This window comes from Pleurodeles waltl, chromosome 6 (genome assembly GCF_031143425.1).
Source record: "Pleurodeles waltl isolate 20211129_DDA chromosome 6, aPleWal1.hap1.20221129, whole genome shotgun sequence".
Lineage (NCBI taxonomy): Eukaryota > Metazoa > Chordata > Amphibia > Caudata > Salamandridae > Pleurodeles > Pleurodeles waltl.
In genome coordinates this window covers 998,581,164-998,598,767 of record NC_090445.1, presented here as the reverse complement: position 1 = coordinate 998,598,767, position 17,604 = coordinate 998,581,164, and the positions used below count along the sequence as shown (strand labels likewise).

The following is a 17,604-nucleotide window of genomic DNA, read 5'->3' as shown; positions in this document are numbered from 1 at the left end:
GTTAATGCAAGTGAATTAAAACACATTCATTTATGTATTTTATATACATTTAGCATCTCTAACCTTAAATTCATTATTAATGAGCTAATAGACATATTAAAGATTTACAGGAATAGACTCCATTAACCCTTTATGTAACTATAACATATTACTGTCTTCTCTACGTTTACAAGTCATTAAAAAAAATAATTTTCCAATTAAAACTAATAATATTTCAATGCAAACTGTTAACATCATGTACTATAACAGAAAGGCAAAATAATACTTTAAACAAAGTTAAAACATTATACCACATGGTTTTCATCTGCTGATCTAGTGTCAATGCACATTGAAATGATTTTCAGTGCACCACTTTACAACCATACTATTAGTACTTTAATTAACACAATGCATAAATTGTCACGCATAGATGATCACTGACATACGGGACAATACTAAAATTTCTGCTTTATCAATGGAGATGAGAAACTTTCTTGCAACCTGGAATCACCTATCTAAGGACCTTAATCAACTAGTCAGAATGACACATGGCATTCTGTTTCAGCATTGTTCCGCTCCTCCTTCTTTCCTCATCTGACACTGATGAGGACTTGCCCAGTATGGGTACTTCCGACCACTTCTTTTCTCAGGTACCCAGAGTTGACACTGGAAGCTGTGGGGTCTCTTCAGTTTATTGGCTCTGAGGTTGTCTGGATTGGTTAACAAAACAAAAGCTTCTTCAGGGGACTAGATATTGCTCTTCAAGGACCTAGATTGTGGCAGATTCGAAAATCTTATTTAGGTAATGAAATGTCTTTCAGAAAATAGGGTGACTGCAAAGGGGAAGAGCATGGTGGTGCAATTACCCCCCTTTTGAACTTTTATCTACATTAGACATAAAATTTAAGACCTCATTTTTTCGGGTGGCTAATACCATACCGAGGAGTCTGTGTGAGCTGTGGGCATTTTACTACAGAGCTCCTTTGCTCAGACTTTTTGCAGCAGACAAAATAGTACTAAGGCGAGAACCACTGTTTATTCCTAAGGTAACTTATTCATTTCAATATCTACAGGAGATCGTCCGTTGAGCATTTTCATTGTCCTTTTAATTTCACTGGCATTTATTCATTGGATTAGAGGAAAGCACTTTAGATTTATCTAGAAAGAGTTTTCCCTTTTCATCAGGCAGACTGCCAATTTGTGAATTATTGTCCTGCCAAGAAAGATCAAGCCTATTACTCCACTGTAGAGATACAAGATCAAATCCTTGATTGTGAACACTAGAGAGTCTTAGCAGACATGTTTAAAATTACCAATTATGTCCTGTTCTATACGAGACAAAGCACAAAAAGGTACAATTGGTGTAATAAGTTAGTCTCTACCGCCAGAGGACATTCTTTGTACTAATGACAAGTGTTGTTATGGAAAATGTCACTTACCCAGTGTACATCTGTCGTGGCATTAGTCGCTGCAGATACACATGCTGTGCACAGTCCGCCGTCTGGTGTTGGGCTCGGAGTGTTACAAGTTGTTTTTCTTCGAAGAAGTCTTTTCGAGTCACGAGACCGAGGGACTCCTCCCACTTCGGTTCCATTGCGCATGGGCGTCGACTCCATCTTAGATTGGTTTCCCCGCAGAGGGTGAGGTAGGAGTTGTGTATGCTAGCAATAGTGCCCATGCAATGGAATGAATACGTATGTACCAAATGAAGGTTAAAGTAATATATTTACAAATGTACAAATGTTGAAGATATACTTCCAAACGGCTACAGGCTCCCGGGGAGGGGGGTGGGCGCATGTGAATGTGCAGCGACTAATGCCACGAACAGATGTACACTGGGTAAGTGACATTTTCCGTTCGATGGCATGTGTAGCTGCAGATACACATGCTGTGCATAGACTAGTAAGCAGTTATCTCCCCAAAAGCGGTGGTTCAGCCTGTAGGAGTGGAAGTAGTTTGAAATAAAGATCTTAGTACGGCTTGCCCTACTGTGACTTGTTGTGCAGATAACACATCTACACAGTAGTGTTTAGTAAATGTATGAGGCGTAGACCATGTTGCTGCCTTACATATTTCGTTCATTGGAATATTTCCTAGAAAGGCCATAGTAGCACCTTTCTTTCTGGTTGAGTGTGCCTTTGGTGTAATAGGCAGCTCTCTCTTTGCTTTAAGATAGCAGGTTTGGATGCACCTAACTATCCATCTGGCAATACCTTGTTTTGAAATTGGATTTCCTGTATGAGGTTTTTGAAAGGCAATAAATAGTTGTTTTGTCTTTCTAATTACTTTTGTTCTGCCAATGTAGTACTTAGTGCTCTTTTGATGTCTAATGTATGAAGTGCTCTTTCAGCTATTAAATCTGGCTGTGGGAAGAACACTGGTAATTCTACTGTTTGATTTAAGTGGAACGGTGAGATAACCTTTGGTAAGAATTTTGGATTTGTTCTTAGAACTACTTTATTCTTGTGTATTTGAATAAATGGTTCTTGTATGGTAAACGCCTGTATTTCACTTACTCTTCTTAGAGATGTGATGGCAATGAGAAATGCAACTTTCCACGTTAAGTATTGCATTTCACAAGAATGCATGGGTTCGAAAGGTGGACCCATGAGCCTTGTTAAGACAATGTTGAGGTTCCATGAAGGAACAGGTGGTGTCCTTGATGGTATAATTCTCTTTAGGCCTTCCATAAACGCTTTAATGACAGGTATTCTAAACAGGGAAGTTGAATGAGTAATCTGCAGGTAAGCAGATATTGCGGCGAGATGTATCTTTATGGAAGAGAAAGCTAGATTGGATTTTTGCAAATGTAGTAAATATCCTACTACATCTTTTGGAGACGCATGCAATGGATGAATTTGATTATTATGGCAGTAATAAACAAATCTTTTCCATTTACTTGCATAGCAGTGTCTAGTGGAAGGTTTTCTAGCTTGTTTTATGACCTCCATACATTCTTGTGTGAGGTCTAAGTGTCCAAATTCTAGGATTTCAGGAGCCAAATTGCTAGATTCAGCGATGCTGGGTTTGGATGCCTGATCTGTTGTTTGTGTTGTGTTAACAGATCTGGTCTGTTGGGTAGTTTGACATGAGGTACTACTGACAGGTCTAGTAGTGTCGTATACCAAGGTTGTCTTGCCCATGTTGGTGCTATTAGTAGGAGTTTGAGCTTGTTTTGACTCAATCTGTTTACTAGATATGGAAGGAGAGGGAGAGGGGGGAAAAGTGTACGCAAATATCCCTGACCAATTCATCCATCGAGCATTGCCTTGGGAGTACCTGTGTGGGTACCTGGATGCGAAGTTTTGGCATTTTGTGTTTTCTTTTGTTGCAAATAGATCTATTTGAGGTGTTCCCCAAATTTGAAAGTAAGTGTTCAGTATTTGGGGGTGAATTTCCCATTCGTGGATTTGTTGGTGATCCAGAGAGAGATTGTCTGCTAGTTGGTTCTGGATCCCTGGAATAAATTGTGCTATTAGGCGAATATGGTTGTGAATTGCCCAATGACATATTTTTTGTGTTAGGAGACACAACTGTGTCGAGTGTGTCCCCCCCTGTTTGTTTAAATAATACATTGTTGTCATGTTGTCTGTTTTGACAAGAATGTATTTGTGGGTTATCATGGGTTGGAATGCTTTCAACGCTAGAAATACTGCTAACAGTTCTAAGTGATTTATGTGAAACTTTCTTTGATGTATGTCCCATTGTCCTTGGATGCTGTGTTGATTGAGGTGTGCTCCCCACCCTGTCATAGAAGCATCCGTTGTTATAACGTATGTTGGCACTGGGTCTTGGAAATGCCGCCCTTTGTTTAAATTTGTACTGTTCCACCATAGAAGCGAGATGTATGTTTGGCGGTCTATCAACACCAGATCTAGAAGTTGACCCTGTGCCTGTGACCATTGTGATGCTAGGCACTGTTGTAAGGGCCGCATGTGCAACCTTGCGTATGGGACAATGGCTATGCATGAAGAAATCATGCCTAGGAGTTTTAATACTATTTTTGCTTGTATCTTTTGTGTTGGATACATGGCCTGTATTAACTTGTGAAATGTTTGAACTCTTTGTGGACTTGGAGTGGCTATCCCTTTTGTTGTGTTGATTGTCGCTCCTAAGTATTGCTGTGTTTGACACGGCAAAAGGTGTGACTTTGCATAGTTGATGGAGAAACCCAGCTTGTGAAGGATTTGTATAACATAATTTGTGTGATGTGAACACTTTGTTAGCGTGTTGGTCTTGATTAACCAATCGTCTAAGTAAGGGAACACGTGTATTTGCTGCCTTCTGATATGTGCAGCTACTACTGCTAGGCATTTTGTAAAGACTCTTGGCGCAGTTGTTATTCCGAATGGCAACCCTTTGAATTGGAAATGTATTCCCTTGAATACGAACCTTCGGTATTTCCTGTGCGAAGGATGTATCGGTATATGGAAATACGCATCTTTTAGATCTAATGTGGTCATGTAGTCTTGCTGTTTGAGCAGTGGGATTACGTCTTGTAATGTGACCATGTGAAAGTGGTCTGATTTGATGTAGGCGTTTAGTGTTCTGAGATCTAGTATTGGTCTTAAGAGTTTTGTCTTTTTTTGGTATTAGAAAGTACAGTGAGTAAACTCCTGTGTTCTTTTGTTGACGTGTACTAGTTCTATTGCGTCCTTTTGCAGTAATGCTTGAACTTCTAGTCCTAGAAGGTCTATATGCTGTTTTGACATATTGTGTGTTTTCGGTGGGACGTTTGGAGGGAGTTGGAGAAATTCTATGCAATAACCATGTTGGATAATTGCTAAGACCCAAGTGTCTGTTGTTATTTCCTCCCAAGATTTGTAGAACTGGTTTAGTCTTCCCCCCACTGGTGTTGTGTGAAGGGGTTGTGTGACTTGTGAGTCACTGTTTATTTTGAGGGGTTTTGGGACCTTTAAATTTTCCCCGGTTTCTTGGGAATTGGCCCCCTCTGTATTGTCCCCGAAAACCTCCCCTTTGATATTGTCCCTGGTAGGTAGGTGGTCTTGTTTGTGAGGTGCTGGTTTCTGTGGGTTGACCTCGAAACCCTCCCCTAAAAGTTGTTTTACGAAATGTGCCAAATGTGCCTCTGCCCTGCGGGGGAGTAGAGTGCGCCCATGGCTTTGGCTGTATCGGTGTCCTTTTTTAATTTTTCAATTGCAGTGTCGACCTCCGGCCCAAACAATTGCTGTTCATTAAACGGCATATTGAGCACAGCCTGTTGTATTTCGGGTTTGAACCCAGATGTGCGCAGCCATGCGTGCCTCCTTATCGTGACTGCAGTATTTATTGTCCTTGCAGCTATATCCGCTGCATCCATGGAAGACCGTATCTGATTGTTCGAGATACTTTGTCCCTCTTCCACCACCTGTTGCGCTCGTTTTTGGAACTCTTTGGGGAGGTGTTCGATGAGATGTTGCATCTCATCCCAATGAGCCCTGTCGTATCTCGCCAGGAGTGCTTGCGAGTTGGCGATGCGCCACTGATTTGTCGTTTGTGCTGCAACCCTTTTTCCCGCTGCATCAAATTTGCGGCTCTCCTTGTCCGGAGGTGGTGCGTCGCCTGATGTATGCGAGTTGGCTCTCTTACGAGCTGCCCCCACAACTACTGAGTCTGGTGTCAGTTGTGATGTAATAAAAACAGGGTCTGTGGGCGGAGCCTTGTATTTTTTCTCCATCCTTGGAGTTATGGCTCTGCTTTTAACTGGCTCCTGAAATATCTGTTTCGAGTGCCTTAGCATTCCTGGAAGCATGGGAAGGCTTTGATAATGGCCATGGGTGGAGGACAGGGTGTTAAAGAGGAAGTCATCCTCAATAGGCTCCGAATGTAGCGAGACATTATGGAATTCGGCTGCCCTAGCTACCACCTGTGCATATGATGTACTGTCCTCAGGTGGTGACGGTTTAGTTGGGTACGACTCCGGGCTATTGTCCGATACTGGAGCGTCGTAGAGGCCCCATGCATCCGGATCATCCTGGCTCATTGTGGTATGAGCTGGTGAGTGTGTTAATGGTGGAGTTTGTGCCGGTGATGCATGAGTTGATGGTGGAGGAGAGGGTGGTGGAGTTACCTTCTTTACCACCTTTGCTTGTGGTTGCTTGTCTCCTTGCTGGAAGTCAAGTTTCCTTTTCCTTTTGATTGGGGGAAGAGTGCTAATCTTCCCTGTATCCTTTTGAATAAAGATCCGCTTTTGCGTGTGATCTGGCTCAATTGTTTGTAATTCCTCCTCAAATCTGTGTTTTTTTTTAGTTGAGAGGACAGTCCCTGTTCCTCTGAGTAGGAACCAGTTTTCGGTTCGGTTGCCGGGTGTTTCGGCACCGAAACCGTGTCTCTGGATTTTTCCGGCTCCGACAAGATCTTTTTTCTTTTCGGCGTCGTGCCCTCTCGGTGCCGACCAACTTCGGTGCCGCTGTGTCGTTGCCGAATTTTTTCTGCGTCACTCTCTCGGTCCCGAGATTGTTGCGTGCCTGTATCTCGACCGGAGTCGGATGACTTTGACAGCAGCTCGCCCTTTTTCGGTGCCGATGGACGGTCACCTACTTTCCGGGTTAAGCCATGGCCTGTTGGCGGTGGCGTCCCTTGGGCTTTGTCAGTTTTTTCGTGTGATTTTTGTTTCGACGTCTTACTCACGGTTGGTTGTTCTTCGACGTCGAATTCTTCGGAATCCGACTCGTGGATGGAGAAAGTTTCTTCTTCCTCCTCCTCGAACCGTTGTTGTCCTGTCGGCGTGGACGCCATCTGCAACCTCCTGGCTCTTCGGTCTCGGAGCGTTTTTCTCGACCGAAACGCGCGACAGGCTTCGCACGTATCCTCCTTGTGCTCGGGGGACAGGCACAAGTTACAGACCAAATGTTGATCCGTATAAGGATATTTATTATGGCATTTAGGACAGAATCGGAACGGGGTCCGTTCCATCAGTCTCGATGTTGCAAGCGGTCGGGCCGACCAGGCCCAGACGGATGATCGAAATTACCCCGAAGGGCTACCGGAGCTCTTCAAGATTCGGTGTCGATTTGTTCTAACTAACCCGATACCGAACGAAACAATACCGATGAATTTTTCCGAGATTCTGACTAACTTTCCGACCCGAAACACGGAGCGAAAAGGAACACGTCCGAACCCGACGGCGGAAAGAAAACAATCTAAGATGGAGTCGACGCCCATGCGCAATGGAACCGAAGTGGGAGGAGTCCCTCGGTCTCGTGACTCGAAAAGACTTCTTCGAAGAAAAACAACTTGTAACACTCCGAGCCCAACACCAGACGGCGGACTGTGCACAGCATGTGTTTCTGCAGCTACACATGCCACCGAACACACAGTTACCTTCACACATCCTTGGGTGGCATGCTTAATCATCGGGTCCCTCCTCACACCAGGACTAACCATACTTGGTGTGGGCTACACCTCCCTTCAAAATACAGGAGGAGCTCTTGAGGATTTTGATGGTCGGGGCACTATGAGAGTCAGTGGTGAGGTGGGGTAACAATGTTGTCTTGGAAGCATGTTTTGATAGGCTGCCCCAGAGAGGATGTTAGGAGGGCCTAAGCCATTTTCTCTTTTTAGGATTGGAGTAAGAATACCTGTCTGTAAGAAGGGGCTTGCCTCACAAGGTAATGACTGAAAAAAAAGGAAGACTTAACTCAGAGTAATGGAATTACTGATAGGTAATTTCATGGTTAATGCATTTTCACTATAGGGGACTTATTTAATGAGCCTAGAAGTCAGGAAAACGTTCTTCCTTTGGTGTGCATTATAGTTCCATCAAACGTGTAGCAATTATTTTGTGAAGTTTCTTTTTCATATGGTTATACTACAACATTTAAGCTTGTCGGTTTCTAAGCCCAGAAAAAACAGCTGCGTTTGTGGTGAACATTAAAATAGAAAAGTAAAAAAATACCACTGATACAAAATAGTTCTGAACACAAGCATTTGGTTAATTTCTAAACCCTTTCAAATTTCTTAAAAATGAGAAATAAGGGCCAGAGAGAGTGTAAGGTATTTTTGCTCAGGGGCACATAAAATGGTCAATTCTGAATCAGACCAGACCCTCCAATGCAGCCACTAACTCACATGTCTTCTCAGACAGACGCTTGCTGGCCTAAAGGGGAACAGAATTTTCACCAAGATAACACCATAACCTATGATAACATGTATAAGTGTGCAAGCATTCTTCCACTATGAGATTTAGTCTCGGTGTAATGCCTTAACCCTCCTGTTTGGGTTCAATCACTTAGGGCCTGAAGCTCAAAACACTTGTAGCTGCAAGTTTGCAATACACAAAATTAAATGTTTTGCAAATGCAAGTGTTATGAGACGAATACAAGTGATAGTAATGGTTGTAAAATATTTCCAACCCACAAGGTAACTTTTGTAAACTCTTCTTAATCGAAAATAGGAGGCGGAACGAAAAGGGTGTTACCCCTTCTTCTTGTGAGTCACAAAGGCATGCGACGATGCAATTACAGTCAAAGACCACTAGTGGTTACCAACCCTCAAGTTGGCACGGTTACTTATGTAGAATAGGGAGCTGCCAATGGTCCAGAGTGCCACTGCATGGTCCCCCTGATGTTTTCCTAGAAGCAAAGATTTTCTGAATAAGCACCTGCTCCTTTAAGAGACAAGAACTTCTTTAAAGAAGAAAAAAGTGAGTTTCAGCTAGGGAATGAAAATGCAGGGAAGCAGGATTGCTGACCCTTGGAGGCCTTTGTTACTGTGTTCGCAGGGCACTGGAGAATTTCTGCTGCCTAATTAATGTTCATCAGACAGGAAATGTTGCCACCTACTGTAAATCCACATTCAAGTGCAATGGATTAGTACATCAGTTGGCCATGCAGCATCCACGTCTTGAGCAAAACGCCAACTACACAGTGACCAGGCCTTTTGAACATCGGGCTCATGTATGACCACAGCCCAACACAATATCAAAAAGTTGTAAGATTTATTGGTTAAAATTAGGACCAGTCTAAAAGGATGGTGTGGCACAGTAAAAGTCAGTTACATGTACATGAATGTGCCCCCAGCACGACTGGAATTTCCATATGGTGCTAGAGACTCCCTGCCTAAAAGCGGGAAAGTCAGTGGAACACTTCTGAGCAGGTTACTTTTTTGCCTGTGTTTGAAATGACAGCACCAGGCTGTTCTACATAAATAAAACTTTAAGAACATAAACTACATTAATTTATAAAATGTGCATTTTAATGTAGGAGGTGAAGCAGGCCTGGTTCTATTACTTTTAATCTGCATTTCCTTATACTTCTACAGCAGCATTTAGTCAGTGCTCTTAAATTTTAACAGGTAAGAAAACTGTGCTGTAAAGAGAAGTGGTTTACCCAAGATTGCCTAATGTGGTTAAGGACGCGTGCCAAGAAGAGAATTTAGGTCAAACCACAGTCACCAAATGAAGTCATTAGACCACTTCTCTTGACAAGTCTAGGCCTGCTGACATATGGTGAAAACAGGAAATTTGCTGGGGCAGAGCCAGCTCTTTTTCTTGCCTCTCAACTTCCCCTGCTGGTTTTTACACATAATTTAGTGAGCTGCTGCCTAATAGAGTGCAGGGCTCAAAACATCTACTCCGCCACTCGATATGGTGAGTCATATTTGATCAGGTGGAGCTATATTTTTAGGACTTATTCGCCCATTATGGCAAGTTGACAAAGTATACGTATTGTTTTCAGTCACAAATGAAGGGACAAGAAAAGATGCCTTTAAATCTTGTTCTTGTAAATCACATTTGCTCTGTGTTCAGGCAGAGGTCAAAGGTCAGTTTGTCTTACAATTAATGTTTCTGAACTGCAAAGTTCTCCAGAATTTTGTAAGGTGAACTGTCTGACCTGCTGTTTACAGTGTGAAATAACAGGCTATAGTATTTTAGGTTTTTCCTAACACACAACATTTAAATGACTAAGTCAGCTGTACAAACATTTCATAATATATATCAGTAGTTGTGAAAGGCCATTTTTTGTATTTGTGTGATGAAAAAAATATTTTAATAGGATGAAAATAAATTAGAATACCCTACGTGTTTATGTGCAAAGGATATGTTTTCTGAAACCCGATTTTCACAGATTGTTAATACACTATATAGTTTTATCAGTAAAGCTGCAAATTAGTGGAAAGGTTTTGGGACATTTCTTGGAAATTTACTGAGTGTAGACAGTATGCTACCACATCATGTTTTAGTAATATATTTTTTCAAATTGAGTGTTTAAACAAACTGAGAAACACTCCTGCCCGATGGCAATACTATTAGCAAACTAAAAGCAAGTCATGGCGCATGTGTCCCCAATACGTGGGCTAGTGTCGTGAGATACATGCAGCAAATTTTAGTCTACTTAATCAAATAGAGTTTTTCTGTACTGCAGAAATGTTGAGCTCACAAATTTGAAGGTGCAATCATATGTGGGAATAAAGAAAAAAGCGATTCTGTAAACTATTTGCCTAGGATGCCACAATTTGAGACCTGTTTACAGGTCAAGTACAGTACAGTTAGGTTGAGTAGATTATTTAAGTTACTCGACCTGCAGGTCTAGTAACATTATAATTTTTCGAGGCCTGTGAGCGCCTGCTAGTAAAACACAAAATACATACATTACTTCAATTTTAAAGGTGCGAAAATGCAGTGCAGTATCAAGCTGTTTCGCTTGAGTGCACTCAGGAAGAACACCTGCTAGAAAGGATAGCTCACAGGAGTTCGGCACATATTGCAACAGGTCACATGTTGGAATCCCAACAGCTTTCCACCATTCCAAAGTGATTAGAAGGAGTACCACCGAGTTGGGTGCGAAGAAAGTGAAACAACACACAAAGCACTGCACTGAAAGACAACAACAGTCTTAATACTAATTATACACAGCTGCAAAGCAAGTGACGCAGCTACTCTTTTCTAGCCTACTTTCATGTTTTTACAAGTATCATCATTTTACCAAGAAAAGGGTTACCGTTAAAAGGGTATATCTACTCAGCTTTGCATGTGGCTACCGTGGGCCTTTACACACTGAACATATGTTAATCACTAAATGCATACATGAGTATTGCAGATATAGACCTGCGTCTGCCTTAGCTCCTTTCCAACATAAAGCAGCATATCCCTGATCCTCTTTGCTATCACCCACATGTTAGTTTTACAAACTATTTACATTTGTCGTATGTACCTCCCACGTCGTTGTGTGGTGCATATCTCAGCAAAATACTCGGCTCGCCCAATAAATAACATAAATCACTTTTTTTGTAATCATCTATAGATACTGACTTCTAGAATAAAGTCTACTAACACCTTACTTCTGGCAGGCCATGCAGCATACTACCCTAGAGCGGTGGCTAAGGTCCCAACCAAAAACAACAAGTGATGGACGGAATGTTGAACATTGTCAAACACTCACCCCCAGTCACAGATCTGGGTTTAATCCATCATTCTTTTGCTCACCATGCCACCCCAGTTTTGACCCAGCCATATGCAAATCAGTCTTGACCCTGTTCCTCATGGGAACAGTCCAGCCCGAACTGCCAAGCCAGGTCCTCACTGGACCGGATCAGCAGTTCGGGCTGGACTGTTCCCATGGGGAACAGGGTCAAGACTGATTTGCATATGGCTGGGTCCAAACTGGAATGGCATGGGCAGCAAAAAAACGATGGATTAAACCCAGATCTGTGACTGAGGGTGAATGTTTGACAATGTTCAGCATTCCGTCCATCACTTCTTGTTAAGGTCCCAACCTCCTTTCAGCTGGCTACATTAGGTAGACTGCATTGCGGCCCCTTACTTTTTAAATGTACTTCCAAAGTTTTATATAATTCCAGACTTCTATACAGTGGCAACAGTCTTATGAAAGTTAAGAAGTTCTGGTCTCTGCTAGTAAACCTATCACTAACTCTTGGACTACGGTGTCCCTTTTTGCATCTGACGTTGTGTCCCGATCGTTTATATTGCAGTCAAATAACTGAATAGCTCTAAAGATAGCTTATCCAAAAGCTGCGTTACACTCACTCCCATAGATCGTTATTAACATTATCTGCATCTTTTTTCATAACTTGACAGAAAATAGAGTAGGTACTAATGACCGGAAACCGGATGTACTTGAGCATTCTCTGGGAAGCTGAAAGAACACATCAGCAAAGTTGCCTTTGAAGGCCGAGGCAAACACCAAATAATGCATCTTGCACATTAGAGGCCACAGTATAGCCACACACAAGCCTCTTTACTTCTGTCTGGGGAGCCCATGAAGGAAGAGGAATCATAGGGGTCTTGAGTTACTCTTGGTAGTCCCAGTCAAAACAGTGTGGAATGTCCTATACAATCCCAGAGAGTTCTCGGTCAGCAACTTTTGAAAATAGGAGGGAAAAAAAAGCATACTCTGGGGTGGTTTAAATATAACTGAAGGATAAGATACGGCGGCCAACTTTGTTTCTAATGTGGCAGAGATATTGGGATTACTGGAAGCAACCAAACTGGCAACAGGAACATGAGTTCTTGTGATTCAAGGCATAATGATGGGGCGTTATTTTTCCCACCTAGGACAGATTCAGGGTGCTCTAAAAGGGGATTTTAAGTCTGTCTGTCTCTTTAGACATTTAAGGGGTCTGATTTTATCTACAGAAGGGGACGGGTTTTAAGAACCTCAACTTCCTCATTGACCAAAGCTCTTTAGGGGAAGGATCCAAACCCAACCACCCCAAAATGACTTGACACAGGAGACCAGAGTCTTTGCTCGTCCCACAGACCTCAAATATCGATCCCAAATAAACATTCACAAATGCACTGGTTGGACTTTTTTTGGTGTAACTGGTATGCTTGACGTTTGGTCTCTCCTCTCAACAAGGTACATCCAGTTCTTCCGGAGCTCGCTCAATGTCCCGTGAGATATCACTGAACTATCTTTGAACCATACGAGACTCTTCCTGTGGCACTGCTCTGCAACCATTACATAAACAGACAGGCACAGCTCCTCCGTTAGGGTGAAGGAGCTTCGCACCCTCACTCACCCTGCCAGCAGCAGCAGCTGCAAACCTTTTGTGCATGTGTGTTTGGCCAGTTGGCTCTGGCCGGCCAAACACGCATGCAGAGTAGGCTCTCTCCAGCCTGGCACTGTTGAGCAGAGCTGGAGAGAGCAGGGACAAGCTCCCAGTCTGTCTGGGAGCACCCTGCCTGGGCGCTCTGAGCAGCGTCAGGATTGGCCGCAGGGCAGGCTGGGAGCCTGTGCTTGCAGCAGCGGCACTGTGGTGGTGGCGGAAGCGACGATCCAGGTCAGTATTTATTTTTGTCTTATAATTATACCCGTACAATCCGCCTCCCCCACCCACCAGCACTCCCCCGCCCCAAAGTGCCGCCCCACCCCTGAAAAGTACTGCGAGACGCTCCTGTAAACAGACCAATCAAATGGAAATTGCTCAACTAACAGCAGCAGTGCCGCAGCGCGTGAAACAAAGGCTTCCAAGAAGCATCACTTTTAAGTACTCCGCTTTATTTAATAAATCATGCTCTTAAGAGAAGAAAATGGACAAACTAAAATGCTTTCCACAAGAAAAAAATATCCAAAAGGAAAAACAAACCACTGGACACCGGTCAAAAGATAAGGAAATGGGAAGAAATAGGTCTATGTAGAATAATAAGCACTGGTGATCCAACGAGCTCATTCCATCCCCAAGAACCACTGGGTTGGGGAATATTTAACGCCTATTATCGAGATTAGGCATATGGATTAAGTGCTCTTTATATGTATTTATATCAAATAAATTGATAGTTGCAGTTCTCTGTCTAGCCACACGGTGGCAGACGTTCCCAAGAGTTGCGATTAATAGTTAAAAGTAACGTAAAAGGCCTGGCTATGATATATTCATACAAGGAAAAAAGGCCAACGAGGTAATTAAGTCTTGCTTGCCCGCCTTCTCTTGCAGAACCTATTAAGACCCACCCTCCAGCTCTCCAGAGTTCTCAAAAACGATTTATCCGAATACAGCCCAAATTACTTAGAATAATGAATAAAATGGCTGAAAACTGCATACCTTCACACAGCCAAGCGTGGCGGCAGGAATGTGTGAAAGCAGGTCTTAATGACGCAGAAAAAAGGGCTGAATAATGCAGGCCCATGAACTGCTAAAGCTATCAAAGACGAACTCGCAATAAACAAGACGACACTAATTCTCTTACCTTTTGCTTTCAGTGACTGCTCGATCCAAGTGTTTGAAGATATCCTGAAACAGAACGCAGCTGGCTCGACTATTGATGTCATACCCGTACCCACGCTTCCAGTACTGCTTCAGGTCATTCAAATACTCTAGTACCTGCAAGGAGACACCAGATCATCTGTTAGATAACCAAAAGACTTGCATTATTCTATAATGGGCAAAAGCCAAACACTCCTGGAGAGGTAACAAGAGAAATACAATTTTAAAAAATACATACTTGCAGAGCAGAGTCACTTTGCAAAAGGTAATTTATTCTGTAAAGATCTACAAGTGATAACCAGTTTTAGAAACTGCGCTTAGGTAAATGGGAGTCAGGGTTCAGTATGCATGTATTCAAGTCAATAAGCCTGGGAGTAATTTTAATTTCACCAGAAAAAAAAACTGAGTAATTTTGGTAATTCCACGTTCCTGTTTGGTACGGACTTACTGATAACACCATTAAACGTGCTTGTGTACAGGAGCACATTTAGCAAGCGGCAGCTCGCACTGCTGTTTATGTTACATTGCATCTAGCGCTATTTTGGATCTGAGGCTGCATTTTGCACCAAGAAACTTAAGCTAAATGTCGGGAGTAGGATGAGGGCAATCCTATCCCAAGTGAAAATTTAGCGAGCACATGCGCCTACTCGTGCTTGCTATTCATGCATGTTCTGTTGCATTTAGCTCCTTTTCTTATCGCAAAATGCATTCTTTGGGTCCATTTTGGACGAGAGGGGGGGATTCGTGTGACAAGAAAGTAGTGCTAAATGCAGAATTTCTCCTCTAGCCAATTTCTTTTTAGGGAATCCTACATGATTATGCTACGCAGATTTACACGAGTTAAGTCCACTCCTAATAAGGAGTTGGCTGGTAATTGAAAAGTCTCTAATTTACAGAGAAAGTGCTAAATCCAGAGGTGAATCTATCATTGAGACAAGTCGGGGGAAATGGGAGGAGCAGATTGCTGTACGGCGTATGTTAAGGGAAAGTCAATTAGAGTTTTACAATAGAAGTTCAAGCTGGGACAGATTATGCTGTAACAGAGACAGGAGTACTTCAGTCCATAAATCGCTAGGGTACTCTGTGAGGGACATGATGGGGAAAGATCCATAGGGTGTCCAAAGGGACAGTGCGGAAAACCAAATGACGACATGGGATTGCCAAGACAAGTTCTATGGTGAGTAAATGGGGACCGATCTTGCGGACATTCCTCGGTAGCGAATCAGACGTAAAGCTAGAGAGGCAGCAGTAAAAGAGGTAGAATTGGTAGGTGAGATGGAGGGAAAGACAAAAGAACATTGACACTCATGCCCAGGGTTGCCAAGAGAGAGCGGGGGTAGACATCAAAATGCAAGGAGAAATCATTGTGCTGGACAGAAATTATGAGGCTGGAAATGAGGCCGAATAACTGTCGGGAAATGGGAGGCATACAATGGAAGACAAATTGCATCAGATTCTTAAGGTTATACAAGGTGAGCAGGTGATTTGGGTCTGCCAGAGAAAGCAGAATCAATTATTTAAAAGATGCAGACATCAAGCAAAATTAACCCAAAACACACCAGTCAATAGAATTCGCATTCTTTCCTCCTTCCAAAGTACCATTATGGTAAGCACTGATATATATGTTTGCAGGCACGAAGTTAAGCTGACCAAGTAGGAATAAGTGAGATGCACAATAGGCAGATGGTGACAAGTAAACAAGCCCCATGCAATAACAGCAGGATTCAATGGGTATGTGAAGAGCAGCCCTCCCAAATGTCAGACTGGGAAATCAAGGAACCCGACGTTATTCTGCACCAGAAGGCGTATGTAGTCCTGCAAGTGTGCGGCACACACTGCACCAGTTCACTACACTGCTCTACTGTCTGCAGGTACTGGCTTAAGCCATTTCCAGTCCATAATGGCAGAGGTTTGTGAAATAGTTAGTAAAATAGCCCTTCATGAATATAGTGAGAAAAATGTGCCGACATATTTTAGTGGAAAAAAGAAACATACATACATCATTACATGATAATAAAAGAAGCAAACTACCAAACACTGATCAAATTTGTCATCAGGCGAGTGCCCTAGAAAGCAAAGGAAACGAAGTCTATCCGATGTAAAGGCAGTAAAGAGAAACATGAACTTGAAGCACAACATAAAGAAATGTACAATCATCATAACTAGCATTGCTTAATACCTGTAAAAAGTCCATGAAAAACATCTGAAAAGTTCCCAGTAAAAATTAAATTGTCCATCTTACCAAATCCACATGCAATGGTAGTAACCGCTAAAAAGATGACCTTTTATGAAAGAAGAAACAAAATAAAAAGGATTAAGAAAAAAGTAACTGGTTCAACCTACAGACCAAGACCACCTTCATAAGAATACTGGAAAACCGCCAAGCCCCATGTAGTTACCCGTAACACAATGTTCAAGTGGTATTACTGTGAATGAGAAAAGAAAAAAAAAATAGAATCACAGTATCTGGGAGAAGGTCATCTATGTATGACAGACAGACCCTCAGAAGATATGTGGCAACACTTGATAAACTGGAAAAAAAAAGGCGCATTATGGGCCTTTTGAAGGTCAAGTGCCACCCTACAAGGTTGTAGTACCACTTAGTTATGCTCCTCAAGCTCAACGGAATCAACTTTATCTATACCTTCAAGATTGTTAGTGACGAGTCTAAACGGAACCATACCTTTTAAACCTAAAGTCTGGAAAATACAAATTATTACATGCCTCTGCAACCCAATCTACAACAAAGAAAGCACTTAATCCATCTGTTTCTCTAGGGACTGACTGAAATAGGTGTCTCGCAGAAGTCTCATAAAACATACTCAAAAGGACAGTTTCTACAAAGGTTGCTTGACAAAAAGCATATCTTGTAAGCCACAGTGGACATATCTATTCATCATCTCAGCTTTCAACAAGGAGGCATTGACCAGAACGGACATAATACTTAAATCAAACAAAAACAAGTAGCAGCAAACGTTTGAAACCCAAGTGTGGAATATCCACAGCCTAAACTAATGCTATGCACTGAAAAACTGGCTGCACACAAAAAAGATCAAACATACTACTCACTCCCAGATTTATGGTAAAGTAGACGACACAGAAGACAGGGAAGGCCTGCAGGCTTTGTCCTTCTAAGGTCTGCTTTTACCCATCATAAATACTCAAGGGTCAAATGTTCTGCCCATTAGACAACCAAAATCCTCTCTTGAGAAGGAGGAACTACTTATCACGGTTCGGGAGAAGTATCTGTCACTGTGGCATACCCAAAAAAACACTGACTGGACAGCCAGCCTGCCTATGATGGCTATACGTCAAGAGAAGGAAGGGAGAGACCATCAAGTAAAGATGTTGGAGACACTAACTTTGACATCCACCAGCCATTCTCATGATATTTCTGGGGAGGGGGGGCAAAGGGGCACTGGCAAAAAATAAAACTCTGTCCTGCTCTCCTCATGCAACTGA

General features: G+C 42.5%; 1 protein-coding gene across 1 annotated transcript in view; it reads right to left on the bottom strand.

The window, feature by feature from the left end:
- The window catches only part of MINPP1 (multiple inositol-polyphosphate phosphatase 1), a 169,527-nt gene that overhangs the window by 114,161 nt on the left and 37,762 nt on the right, over positions 1-17,604 (bottom strand). Inside the window, exon 4 of the mRNA XM_069239886.1 lies at positions 14,126-14,259. Within this exon, the coding sequence (XP_069095987.1) occupies positions 14,126-14,259 (134 nt within the window). The remainder of the gene's footprint in view (positions 1-14,125; positions 14,260-17,604) is intronic.